We start from the raw sequence: 14,084 nt of genomic DNA, 5'->3' as shown, positions 1-14,084 counted from the left end.
ACCATCACAGAATCCTTAGTTTGTTTTTTTAAATATTGGGCTAAAAAGTTGCCTTATCTGATTTCTCCCCCAACTATTAATGCCTCCCAAATTATATTATATCTGTTTAGGCTTCCTATATGTTTGCTTTTATCTAGATTGGAAACTCCAGTAGTCTTTGCATCCCAAGTATCTGGCACAGTGCCTGGTAAATAGTAGGAGCTTAAAAAAATGCTTTTTCAGGCTTTTAATTTTTTATTGTCATGCAAAACACACTTGGCCATTATTGTAAGAGCACATTCATAGATAACCAAAACCCCCAAATAAAACCATAAATACACTGATGTGAAAGACAATGCCAACAGTTCTTTCTCTGAAGTGGTTTATGCTTTTTTAAAATGCCTGTTGATTGATCAAGTCCAGCTTCTTCATTTTTCAAAATTAGAAACAGAGGGCAGGGAGGCAAGAAGACACAAAGGAAATTTAAGACTTGTATCCCATCCTCCCACATCTTACAATCCAATTGTGGGAACAGAACCAATACAATTGCTATATGAAGAAAGGAGCTGTTCATAAGGAGGGAGCAGATTCAAACCCAGGTCTTGGGCCTCTAGATCCCACCTCAGCCTTACGCCAGTGCTGGATCGGAAGATCATGTTCCCTCTTGATTCCTGAAGAGCACTTCAGCTTTCTCTGAATCACACTTTTATAGTTCTTGGCCCACACCAGGAGTCGGGCTCCCACAATGGAAAGAAACATTAGGGAAGTTTGAGTCAGAACTCAATCCTAGTCAATCATTGACTGAATAGAGTATCAGGTTCCTTTACGATAAGGTCATTTTCTAATCTCCCAGTTTCCAGTTTCCATCAAAATGAGTACAATGGAAGCTCCCCTCAAAGCAGTTAGTAGTGCCTCTGTTGATAAGTCTGATGGCTCACTTTCCATGCTCCAGGACTTTCCATGGCTCCCTACTCCCTCTGAGATAAGATGGGACCATCTTTGTTTGGCATAACTAGATTCCATCCATTCCATTTCCATATGGCAGCATCACAATAGTGAATGGCCTCAAAACCAATAAATCTGAACTCTACCACCTACGGACAGTGTGACCCTGGGCAAGTGACTTAACCTTTCAATGCTCTGAGCCATTCTCTGATCCAGTTGATCTCAAAGCGTAGACCATGGGGCTCTGGGGTACCCTAAGGCCCTTTCGGAGGGGTCCATGAAGTCAAAACTATTTTCATAATAATAGTCAGACATAAGAGTATTCTCTTACAACAATGACCAATATGGAAGTATGTTTTGCATGACAATACATGTATAACCCACATCAAGTTGCTTCCAGTCTCCAGGAGCTGGAGATTTAGATCTTACAATTTTGGAAAATGTATGTTGAAAATTGTTAGGTATAATTGGGAAAATAAATTTTTTTAACCCCTTACCTTCCATCTTAGAATCAATACGGTGTATTGGTTCCAAGGCAAGAGAGTGGTAGGGGATAAGCAATGGGGGTTAAGTGACTTACCCAGGGTCACACAGCTAGGAAGTATCTGAGTTCAGATTTGAACCCAGGACCTCTCGTCTCTAGGCCTGACTCTCAATCCACTGAGCCACCCAGCTGCCCCTTTTAATTTTTTTAATAAAAACTAATAGTAAGTAGCTTTAATTTCTAATATGATAACGATATAAAGCTATAACTCACATGAACAAACAAAAAAAGCTCTTTGATAATATTGCCCAGTTCATCCGTCTCTGGATCAAAGCATCTCCCAGTTGCCAGAGTTTGAGGCCACTAGCTTGCTCAGTGGATAGAACATGAAATCTAGTGTCAAGAAGACTGAGTTTGAATCTTGCTTCAGATGCTTACTCTGGGCAAGCTTCTTCACCCATTTCCTTCTCAATAAAATGAGGATAATAAGAGCACCTTCCCTCTAGAGTTGTTGTAAGGATCACGTGAAATCCTATCTGTAGAGTACTTTGCAAAGCTTAAATGGTTTGCATTTTTGATTGATGATGATGACTGATAAATGCTGGCTTTTGTGGAGCCCAGTGCATTATGGGGAGGGGGCCCTCACAGCCTTCCTAGCTTGAAATGACTTGCTAGAGTTTGGTCTTTACTTGGGAGACACCAGGGATACTTTTACAGCATGAAAAGCATCAGAGAAGGACCCCAATGGCCTTTACTAAGCTCCAGAAATATGGCGCCCATGTTTTCTAGTTGGGTGTGGTAGAGCACTGAGCTTGACATTGTAGGAGCTGGCTTGGATCTTGCTGTGTTGTCTATTAGCTGTGGGACCAGGGGATTGTCGAGTACCCTCTCTGGGCACTGGAATCACTAAGGCTTAGAGTGAGAAGGGGTCTTCCAAGGCCATCTAATCTCACTTGGACCCAACCAAGTATCACGTCTACAACATTCAAACCTCCATTAGCGTAAAGAACCCTCCAAGGGCAGCCCATTCATCACACATCTTAGTTCTTTGTGCCGTGTCTGACTCTTTGGGACCCCATTTGGGGTTTTCTTGGCAGACATACTGGAGTGGTTTCCATCTTCTTCTCCAGCTCATTTGGTAGATGAGGAAACCGAGGCCAACAGAGTTGAGCAACTTGCCCAGAGTCACACAGCCAGTAAGAATCCGAGGCCAGATTTAAATTCAGGAAGAGGAGTCTCAGATGGGTTAAATAACTGGCCCACAGTCACACAGCTAAGACGTCTATAGCAAAGTCTGAACTTGGGTCTTCCCAACTCAAACTCCCCTGCTCTCTCTTCTGATACTGGTCCTCCCTCTCTGGCTGAATGGCCTCAGGGAGCCTTCATTTCCTCTCCAATTCTCTCACTGAGTGGAGGAGGAAATGGGTTCATGATTGGTCATTCAGCCAGTCCAGGAGCAGAGCCGTAGAGCCGGAATGGCAACCCCAGCCCTCTGACTCCAAATCTAGGGCTGCCTACCAGGGTGCTGTAGGGACAGGCTTTGGGAATGTGTAAAATGCTGCAGCAATAGAAACCATTGTCGTGATTGTTCTTAGTATTATTGATCTTCTAATGACTTTTTTTTAAACTCTTACCTTCTGTCTTAGAATCAGGCTATGGATCGGTTCCAAGGCAGAAGAGCAGGAAGGACTGGGCACTGGGGGTTAAGTGACTTGCTCAGGGTCACCCAGCTAGGAAGCATCTGAAGCCAGATTTGAACTCAGGACCTCCTGGCTCTCCATCCACTGAGGCACTCAGCTGCCCCCTTCTAATGACTTTCTCAAGCTGGTAGGGGCTGCTGTTCTGCCCTCTGCAACTAGTCCTGGCTGAGCTGGAGGCAGATTCTCCTTTGTCCTCATTAGACCTAGAAAAGGACTCCACATATTGTGCCACATACTTTGCAACAACCAACTAACAAGCCGACCATTCACAGATAAGTGAGCATCTGCTTATTGGCTGCTACATGACCTTAGCCAACTAATTTAATCTCCCTAGGCCGGCCACTAGATTTTCTTGCAAGCACTAGATATAGATTTGGGAAGACCTGAGTTCTAATCCTACCTTGAGGTTTCTCAGAAATCCTGCCCCATTTCAACAGTCAGCTTCAGTTTCCTCTTTGAAAAATTAGAATAATAAAAGCATTTCTCTTTCAGAGTGGATGTAAAGAAAAAACAAAATAATATTGGGGCAGATGAGTGACTCAGTCCATTAAGATAGAGGCCTAGAGAGGGGAGGTCCTGGATTCAAATCTAGCCTCAGACACTTCCCAGTTGTGTGACCCTGGGCAAGTCACTTAACCCCCATTGCCTTTTAGTCTCTACCTCTCTTCTGACTTGGAACCAGTACTGGGTATTGATTCTAAGATGGAAGGTGATGGGTTTTTTAAAATTATATATATATATTTTATATTATATTTATATATTATATATATATATTTTAACTATATTTATAAAGCACATCATCCTATAAACACTAGCTAGCTCCATTTCCTCCTCTGTAAAAACAAGGGAGAGAGCTTCCGAGGATCTCTTCTGTCTCTAGTTCTAGCATCCCCATCATTAAAATACCCAGAATGCAAACAGTGGGAGAAGCTGGCTTACCTCGGGGGACTTCATTATGTTCTGGAAGATAGTATAGGCAATGATTGCACTGGATCCAATAATGCTGGCAGAAATAAAGAAGGCAGCCATTAATCGAGACTCAGTTTAAATGCAAGGGGCCCCAGAGCACTGATGAAGACACACAGAGGTGGGCTACTACAGGGGCAGATGTGGGCACCGCCTGGCTAGATTGGCTTAGCTGTTTTGCTTTGATACAAGGGAGGATGTTACAAGGGAGACCCTAAATCACAAAAGGCATTAATAAAGATTTTGATTGGGGTGGCTTAGGTGGCTCAGTGGATGGAGAGCCAGCCTAGAGATGGGAGGTCCTGGATTCAAATCTAGCCTCAGATACTTCCTAGCTGCGTGACCCTGGCCAAGTCACTTAACTCCCCTTGCCTAACCCTTATCACTCTTCTGCCTTAGAACTGATACTTGAATTGATTTTAAGACAAAAGGTAAGGGTTTAAAAATCAATCAATCAAATAAAAAATCATTTTGAAAATAAATCAATCGATTTTGGTTAAAAGATAGCGATTTTAAAATGGCCTAGGTGGCCTTGTTTGGCCATCAAGCATGGCATTAAGGACCTCATACAGGAATAGAGCACTGCATTTGGAGCCCCAAATGCCTGGATTTGAATCCCACTTTGGGACACTCAAAGAGCTGTGCTGTTGTTCAGGCGTATTTGACCTTTCCTGATCCCATTTGGTGTTTTCTTGGCAAAGATGCTAAAGAGCTTTGCCATTTCCTTCTCCAGTTTATTTTACACACAAGGAAACTGAGGCACACAGGGTTAAATGACTTGTTCAAGTCACACAGCTAATAAGTGGCTGAGGTCAGATTTGAACTCAGGAAGAGGAGTCTTTTCTGACTCTGGCCCTGGCCTTGAAGCCTCCCATAATAGTTGTGGGTCCATAGGCAGATCACTGAGCCTCAGATCCCTCGTCTTTAAAATGACAGCATTGGGGGCAGCTGGGTGGCTCAGTGGATTGAGAGTCAGGCCCAGAGATGGGAGGTCCTGGGTTCAAATCTGACCTCAGACACTTCCCAGCTGTGTGACCCTGGGCAAGTCACTTGACCCCCATTGCCTAGCCCTTACCACTCTTCTGCCTTGGAGCCAATACACAGTATGGATTCCAAGGTGGAAGGTAAAAATAAATAAATAAAAATGAAATAAAATAAAATGATGGCGTTGGAGAAGACCCTCTGAGCTCATTAGCGAGCTTGCCCTGCCTGCCTCAGTTTCCTGAACTGTAAAATAGGGGTAATAATAGTTGTTGTGAGCATCCAATGAGATGGTAGACAGAAATCAGATGGGCTACTAACCTTAAAGGCTCTCCACGCCTCAGCTAGGAGTGTGAAGGTCAGCCTCTTCATCCGTGGAGAGGGTTGTTTATGCTCTCCTTTCAGGAGGCAGTGAGGGGAAAGAGTACTAGACCCCTCTTCAGGGAAGAACATTTCAACACGGTAGAAAAAAGACCAGGCAAGCCGGCGGGCTCTGAGTCCCGCCTCCGCTGGGGAGAATGGACCTACCTGAGAGTCGCCATGACAAACTGGATCCACTGCACTGAAGAGAAAACCTGGGGAGAGAGAAAAGGAGGAATGTGAAGGGAGTTTTTCCACGGGGGAAAAAAATTAGGGTCACAAACATAAGAGCTAGAAGGGATCTCAGAGGGCTTCTAGACCAATCTTTTCATTTTACAGAGAGGGAAACTGAGGCATGGGGAGATCATAGGATCCCAAACCTGGAGCTAGAAGAGACCTCAGAGACCAACTAGTCCAACCCCTTCATTTTACAGATAGGGAAACTGAGGCATGGGGAGATTCCAAACCTGGATCTAGAAGAGACCTCAGAGACCAACTAGTCCAACCCCTTCATTTTACAGATAGGGAAACTGAGGCATGGGGAGATTCCAAACCTGGATCTAGAAGAGACCTCAGAGACCAACTAGTCCAACCCCTTCATTTTACAGATAGAGAAACTGAGGCATGGGGAGATCATAGGATCCCAAACCTAGAACTAGAAGGGAGGCCATCTAGTCCAACCACCCATGTTTCATATTACAAATGAGGGAATCCAGGCCCAAGGACATAAATAACTTGCCTATGCTCATAGGATTGTAGCTCCAAGGCACTAGAGTTATTTTTTCATTTTTTTTAAGCCTTTACTTTATCTCTCAGAATCAATACTGTATAACAGTTCTAAGGCAAAAGAGCGGTAAGGGCTAGGCAATGGGGGTTAAGTGACTTGCCCAGGGACACACAGCTAGGAAGTATCTGAAGCCAGATATGGACCAGGATCTTCTCTCTGTAGGCATGAACTGCTTAGCTGCTCCCAACAGTCTGGGACCCAGGAACTTGTCTTTTTAATATTTTAGTAGCTAAATGTTATTATAATTGGCTTCTTTTGTAATTCTACGTATTTTATTTTATGCATTTAACATGATTCTGAGAAGGAATCCATGGACTACACTACTAAAAGGGACGATGTCTCAAAAAAAAGATTAAGAAATCCTTCTAGAAGGGACCTGGGGGGCCATCTAACCCAATCATTTCATTTTACAGATGAAGAAATAGAGGCAGAGTTAAGTGACTTGTCCAGGGTCACACAACTAAGAAGTAGCAGAGGGCAAATTTGAACTCACAAAGATGAGACTTCCTGACTCCAGCTGTCCTGTTCAATGCCTGGTGTGTGCCAGATACTCTGCTAGGCACTTCAAGATACAAGTATCAAGAGGGACACAATCTCTGCAAGGAGTTTACATTTAAATCAAGGAGACAAGCACAAATATACAGAATAACTAGAAAGAGAATAAACCCGGATAAAGACAAGGCAGCTAAAAGCAAGGTTGTTGGGAAAGGAGAGTCCTGGGAGCTGGGGGTATCAGGAAGGCTTCCAGGCAAACATGTTCCTTGATTTCCATCTTTAAAACTCCATAGCAAATGAAAAATAAATAGGAGATGGGATGGAGGGGAGAAGAAGGTGGACAGAACAGGGATGGGAAGGAGCGGCCTCCAAGGCAGAAGCTTCACCTCGTCTCCCAGAGCCCAAAGAGTCCTAAAGCAAATGGGGTGAAAGCTCCTGGCTGGGGACTGGCTGGCCTGGATCACCTTCACTGAGCCTATTTGTGCCTATAAGAAGGTAGAGGGAAACAAGAAGAGAGAAATAGGGAGACTGGAAAAATGGAGAAATGAAGGAGAAAATAAATAGAAGGCAAGGCGAATAGGGAGGAAGAGGTGCAACTGAGAGATACAGAGACAGAGAGAAATGGGAGAGACAGCTAGAACACAGACAGAGAGATAAGGGAGGAGGGAAAGAAAGGGAGAGATAGAGAAGGGAAAGACAGATGGGGAGGAGAGTGACCCACAGAGAAAAGACAGGGAAGGAGGGAGAGAAAGGAAGGAGGGAGAGATGGAGGGAGGGAAGGAAAGAAAGAGAAGGGGAGAGGAGAGGGGAGAGACAGAGACAGAGAGACAGAGAAACAGAAAGAAGCAGAGAGAGAAGAGAGGGAGGGAGGGAGGTGGAAAGAAGGAAAAGAGAGAAGGAAGGACAGAAGGAGGGAGAGAGAGGGAAAAGGGAGAGGGAGGGAGGCAGAGAGAAAGGGAGACAGACAGACAGACAGAGGGAGAAACAGAAAGAAGCAGAGAGAGAGAGAAGAGAGGGAGGGAGAGAAAGGAAAGAGGGAGAGATGGAGGGAGGGAAGGAAGGAAAGAGGGAGAGATGGAGGGAGGGAAGGAAGGAAAGAGAAGGGGAGAGGAGAGGGGAGAGACAGAGACAGAGAGACAGAGAGACAGAGAAACAGAAAGAAGCAGAGAGAGAAGAGAGGGAGGGAGGGAGGTGGAAAGAGGGAAAAGAGAGAAGGAAGGACAGAAGGAGGGAGAGAGAGGGAAAAGGGAGAGGGAGGGAGGCAGAGAGAAAGGGAGACAGACAGACAGACAGACAGACAGAGGGAGAAACAGAAAGAAGCAGAGAGAGAGAAGAGAGGGAGGGAGAGAGGGAGAAAGGGGAAAAGAGAGAAGGGAGGACAGAAGGAGGGAGGGAGGGGGGAGACACTGAGAGAGAGAGACAAAAAGAGAAGAGGATGGGAAGAAGAAGAAAGAAATGAGAGACAGCTCACAAGAGAAATGAAAAAGAATGGAGAGAAGTGGGATACATGGGACTGAAACACTGAATAGAATTAAATTGCTATAGGATTAGAGAGAGAGGAGAGAAGAGAAGAATGGGGATAGAGAAGAAGGGAGCACTTGGGAATGAAGGTAAAGAGAGAAAGAAAAGAAGGAAGGAAAAGAGGAGAGGCCCAGTCCTTGCCCAAAGGCCCCCAAATGTCCTTACCAAGTCCCAGTTCTCTTCCAGATGACTGGCCTCAGAAGGGAGGGCCATGGGGCACCAGGTCCCAGAGATCCCAGAACAAGTGCCCAGGGCTCTGAGTCCCAAAGCCTGGCCCATGTGACTCCACCCCTTGTCCAGCCCCCTAGAGCTCCTCCCCTGCCCATCCAGTCAGGCTCCTTGAGGTCAAGGAGGGAGTGTGGAGGAAGGGGAAGGAGGAAAAGCCAGTAAATCCATTTTCTCCTTCATTTGAGGTCTGATTTCATTGAAGCACAGAATGGTAGAATGGGTAGAAGCTCTGAGATCAGACCATCCAGCATCCTTCACTTTACAGATGAGAAGACTGAAACCCAGAGTGGACCTCGCACAGCTCACTGGGAGAATGAGTTGAGGAGAGCCAGTAAAAGACTTAGAGAAGGAGAGGGATGAAGAATTAGGAGGTGGGGAGGAGGTGGAATTGTGAATCCCAGCAAGAAAGAGCAGAAATGTCAAGGAGAAAAACTGCCCCAAGAGAGAAATGAAGAGAAAATCATGAAGGAGTAAGCCACAAGGAAAAGGAGGTACTGCCAAAGGGGCCCCAATTGGGGCTCCAGACAGAGCCCCACAAACCAGCAGAGCCAGGGACAGGAAGGGTTCCTGCAAATCCCCTCAACAAGACAAATGAAGGAAAAGACATGAAGAGGTTGGGTCCCCTGGAGGAGTCAGATCCATGGAATATGACCCCAGAATGGAGAGGCAAAGTCCCAAGGGAATAAAAATGGCAGGGGTGGGATTAGAACCCAGCTCCTCAGATTGCACTCTGACAGATGCCATGGGACCTGACCCTCTGGAAGTCATTAATGTCTCTGTGCTTATTTAGGCAACTTTCTAAGACTATAAATTGAAGAGAGGGGACCAGCCTGCACTGATCAAAGGAGTTAACTTATACCAATCAAATCAAAAGGATGTTTCCTACAGAGAGGCTGGGGGGTGAGGGGGGAGGAGGGGGTCTCGGTGGCTGGAGTTCTGCCCCTGGGTTCAGGTAAGCCTGAGTTTGAATCCTGTCCTTGCTGTATTATCTGGCAGCTATTCTCTCTCCTCTCAACCTCAGTTTCTTCATCTGTAAAATAGGGATAATAATAACAACTACACCCGATGCTGGTCAAGACACTTCGCCTTTGTCTGCCTCAATCTCCTGAATCATAAAATTGGGATTAAAATCATTCCTATCTCCCAGGGTTGTTATGAGGACCAAATCAGGAGGCAGAGACAAGATGATGGCACCTAAAGTCATAACCTCTCCCACAATCCTTCCAAACCAATATTCATATTGTGCTTCAAAACAAACAGAAATCCCAACCCAAGAAGAAGTCACAAGACTCTCCTACTGAAAACAACTTGAAAGGTAGGCACAATCCAGCTATTTTCACAGGAAAAGGGAGAGGCACTGTTCCTCACCTTGTGCACTGAGACCTGAAATAAGACTCTGTTGACTGTGAGAGCCCCCAAGCAGAGAGAGCAGCCACACAAGGATTTGCCTCTGACCCACCAGATATGGCCCAGGGCTCTGATAATGTCAGGCAGGAAGGAATTTGGGGAGCCATCAGGTGGTCCAGGCTTATAACAAGGACTGGAGGGGCGAGGGTGGGCCACTGGCTGGACACCCTCAGCCTGATGGCTACAATGAAAAATTTGCCCCAGGGTAGACCAGCTTAGCAGGTTAGCTCAACCAGCTAAATCCAGTTTACCAGCAAAGCATTGATAAAAGAGAATATTCAGCCTCAGGGCATAATAGTTCAAACACTCTGGTTCAATAAATCAACAGAGGGGCAAGTCTATATAGTCCATAGGGCTGACAGAAAAAAAAAAATAAATAAAATGAGTAAATAAGAGAGAGAAAAAAAAAGCTACAGTGAAAAGCTTCTTTGGGGGTAAGGATCAAAGAACAGAACCAGACAATAAGGATGAGATCCAAAAAATATCAAGCAAAGCCTCAAAAAAAAAACAAAAACAGGCAATTGGATGTAGGCTACAAAGGAACTCAAACAGGAATTTAAAAACCAAATAACATTGGTTGAAGAAAAATGGAAAAAAGAAAATAGTAGCCTGAAAAGCAAAATTGGTCATCTGGAAACAGGCACAGGCATTAAGTTCCAGAACTGACCTATTGGAAAATGACACGAAAAAATCGGAAGAAGAAAAAAATGACTTGAAAGGAAGAATGGACCAAAAGGGAAAGGAGAATTGAAAGGCTGTGGAAGAAATTCAGTGTTTAAAAATTAGAATTGAACAATTAGAATCCAATGATCACACAAGACACTAAAACATAATAAAACAAAATCAAAAGAATGAAAAAATTGAAGATGATATGACACCTCATTGAGAAAACAACTGACCTGAAGAATAGATCCAGGAGAGACAATTTAAGAATCATTGAACTACTTGAAAATTATGACCCCAAAAAAATCCTAGACATCAGACTACAGGAAATTATCCAAGAAAACTGCCCTGAAATCCTTGAACATGAAGGTAACATAGCAACTGAAAGAATCCACAGATTGCCTCCAGTATTAAATCCCCAATTGACAACTCTCAGGAATGTCATAGCCAAGCTCAAGAACTCCCAGGTCAAGGAGAAGATACTATAAACTGCTAGAAAGAAACAATTCAGATATCATGGAGCAACAATTAGGATTACACAGGATCTGGCAGCATCCACATTGAAGGACTGGAAGGCATGGAATATGATATTCTGGAAATCAGGGGAACTGGGTCTACAACCAAGAATCAATTAACCAGCAAAACTGACTATATTCTTTCAGGGGAAAGTATGGTTATTTAATAAAACAGAAGATTCCCAAGCATTCCTGAAAAAAAGACCAGACCTAAACAGAAAAATTGATGCCTAAATACAGAATTCAAGAGAAACATAAAAAGGTGAAATAAGAAAGAGAAAAAATTTAAGAGCTTCAATAAGATCAACTGGCTTATATTCCTATATAGAAAGATGATATCTATAATTCTTAAAATATGTTATTATTATCATAGTAGCTAGAAGTATACATAGTGGGTGCAATGATAGGCTGTTTAGGATGATATGTCAAAAAATACAAAAAAAGAGGTAAAAAAGGAGAATAATACTAAAAGAAATGGGAAAAGAGGTAAAATGGGTATAAACTATATTACATAAAGAAGGAGGGTTGGAGAGAGAAAACCAATACAATGGAAGGGAGGAAGAGATTGGCTACAGGTAATGCTTAAACCTTACTCTCATTGGAATTGGCTCAGAGAGGGAAGGACAGTCAGATCCATTGGAGGGTATAGAATTGTCCCTTGCCCTATAGAGAAGTAGAAGGATAATAAGAAACAGGGTGGTGGGGAAGGGAGAGGTTGGGGGGCATTCAAATGAGGACCAAATGAGATAATATTTGAAAAGAGGCTAGCATAAAGGGCCAGCTGGGTTACTCAGTGGATCGAGAGCCTCTAGGCTTAGAGGCAGAAGGTCTTGGGTTCCAATCTTCCCTCAGACACTTCCCAGTAGTGAGACCCTGGACAAGTCATTTAATCCCTATTGCCTAGCCCTTACCACTCTTCCATCTTGGAGCCAATACAGAGTATTAATTCTAAGAGAGAAGGGAAGGGTTTAAAAACAACAAAAAAGGAGAGAAACTAGCACAGTGCCCACTACATAATAGACAATTTAAAAAATAATTGTTTCCTTCTTTCCATTACCAATTTGAATGAAACCTGGATTTCTTTGCCTGGCATTCAAGGCTAATCAAGGTGATTTACTCCATCTTTTAGGAATTAGCTTCATGCTTCCCAGAGAAAAGGTAGATTAACCAGGCTTTCCTGCCTCCATATATTTGTACACTTATTTCTCCCCCTTGAATGCCTTCCATCTCTAGGTCCCCATGTTACCCCTTCATTTGGCAGCATCACCATTTGTTCATGTTCTTTCTAGCCCTTCTCTCTCCCCAGGTACAGCTAATGGGCTCCTATTGCAGCACTCTCTCTGGCCCCATTGCCACCCCTCCAGCCTAGGTGCCCATTACTTCCTGGGACAGTGGAAAGAATGCTGGATTTGGAGGCTGAAGACCTCAGTTCAGTCCTTGGGTCTACCAACGACTTCCTGTGGGACTCTGGAAGCAACTCAATTCACCACTCTAGACCTGTTTGCTTAAATCTAAAATGAAGGGGAGTGGGGCATTGAGGAAGCTCAGTGGATGGAGAGCTAGACCTGGAGATAGGAGGTCCTGGGTTCAAATCTGCCCTCAGACCCTTCCTAGCTGTGTGACCTTAGGCAAGTCACTTAACCCCATTGCCTGGCCTTTATGGCTCTTCTGCCTTAGAACCAAAATAAAGTGAAGGGGATAGACTTACAACTCTAAGTCTATGATCCCTAAAATCCTACCTGCTCAGACTCATTCCATGGACACCTAACAGGTCTTCCTTTTCCTGTGAGGGCCCTTCATACCACTGCCAGAATCTCCTTTCTTATGCATTACTCAAATCATTTCCCAACTCTGCTCAAACATCTTCCATGGCTCCCCATTATTAAACCAATAAAGTTTAAACTTCTTTACTTACCATTGTTTCTGCTAAAACAACCTCACTTCTCCAGCCTCATCTTCTCCTTGAGTAGTCTTCAGAATCTTAGAGCTCATTCCTGCAACTATAATAATAACAATAATAATAAATAACCAGTATTTATACGAGGGCAGCTAAGTGACATAGTGGATAGAGCGCCAGGCATGGAGTCATGAGTTTAAGCCTAGTTAGCCTCAGACACTTCCTAGCCAATGAGCCTGGACAAGTCACTTCACCCGGTTTGCCTCAGTTTCCTTATGTATAAAATGAGCTGGAGAAATCTGTGTGTCCCTGGGCAAGTCACTTAAACCTGTGTACCTCATTTTCCTTATCTGTAAATAGCTGGAGAAGGAAATGTTAACCTGTGAAAGGCATCCTCGTTATGACTTATTCAACAAGAAGTTGTTCAGTCTTTGTTTAGGAGCATAGATTTTGAGTAAGACAGGACTTTAATGTTATTCAGTTGTTTCCATTGTGTCTGACTCTTCCTGACCCCATTTGGAGTTTTCTTGGCACAGATACTAGAATGGTTTGCTATTTCCTTCTCCAACTCATTTATCAGATGAGGAAACTGAGGCAGACAGGGTCACACAGTTAGAAAGTGTCTGAGGCTGGTCTTGAACTCAGATCTTCCAGAGTCCAACCTTATTGCTCTATCTACTGGGCCATCTAGACATTAGAGGCTATCCAATCTAATCTCCCCATTTTACTGATGAGAAAGCCAAGACCAGAAGTCCTGACTCCAACTTCAGTGCTCTTTCTACTGGACCAGTTGCCTGTGGGGTATGTAGATAGAAGGCTAATTTTAGGGTCAAGAAGACCCAAGTTCAATTCGTGCCTCTGACATGTTTAGGCCTTTTAACTCTGGACCCTCAGGCAATTCCCTACCAGGTAGAGAATTTTTGTAATAATAGTAAGAGCAAAGAACACTCCCATCTCATACTATTCTCTGCTTTTTTACCTGGGGTTCATATTCGACTCTTGGACTGAGCCCATGCGGGCTTGTCCTCCCACATATGCACCTAAACATACACCCTGAATTCAAAATAATACAGGAGGGGCAAGAAGGTGGCTCACTGGCTAGAAAGCCAGGCCTGGAGTTGGGAGGTTTGGGCTTCAAACATGGCCTTAGACACTT

The 14,084-nt window shown here is 44.1% G+C and overlaps 1 protein-coding gene across 4 annotated transcripts in view; it reads right to left on the bottom strand.

Moving 5' to 3' along the window:
* TMEM116 (transmembrane protein 116) overlaps positions 1 to 13,040 on the bottom strand; it is a 66,463-nt gene extending 53,423 nt beyond the window's left edge. For 2 of the 4 annotated variants that reach the window (XM_056821732.1, XM_056821733.1), the window contains exons 1-3: positions 8,384 to 8,507; positions 5,584 to 5,630; positions 4,048 to 4,111 (exon numbers count right to left, since the gene is read on the bottom strand). In XM_056821732.1, the coding sequence (XP_056677710.1) occupies positions 4,048 to 4,111; positions 5,584 to 5,630; positions 8,384 to 8,497 (225 nt within the window). In that variant the 5' untranslated portion in view covers positions 8,498 to 8,507. Of the gene's footprint in view, positions 1 to 4,047; positions 4,112 to 5,583; positions 5,631 to 6,695; positions 6,975 to 8,383; positions 8,508 to 12,946 lie in introns of those variants that run through there. The other 2 variants (XM_007490038.3, XM_007490039.2) reach the window with 2 other exon arrangements.
* Between the last annotated feature and the right edge of the window lie 1,044 nt (positions 13,041 to 14,084).

This window comes from Monodelphis domestica, chromosome 3 (genome assembly GCF_027887165.1).
Source record: "Monodelphis domestica isolate mMonDom1 chromosome 3, mMonDom1.pri, whole genome shotgun sequence".
In the NCBI taxonomy this organism is placed as follows: Eukaryota; Metazoa; Chordata; class Mammalia; order Didelphimorphia; family Didelphidae; genus Monodelphis; species Monodelphis domestica.
This window is presented reverse-complemented; position numbering and strand designations above follow the sequence as displayed.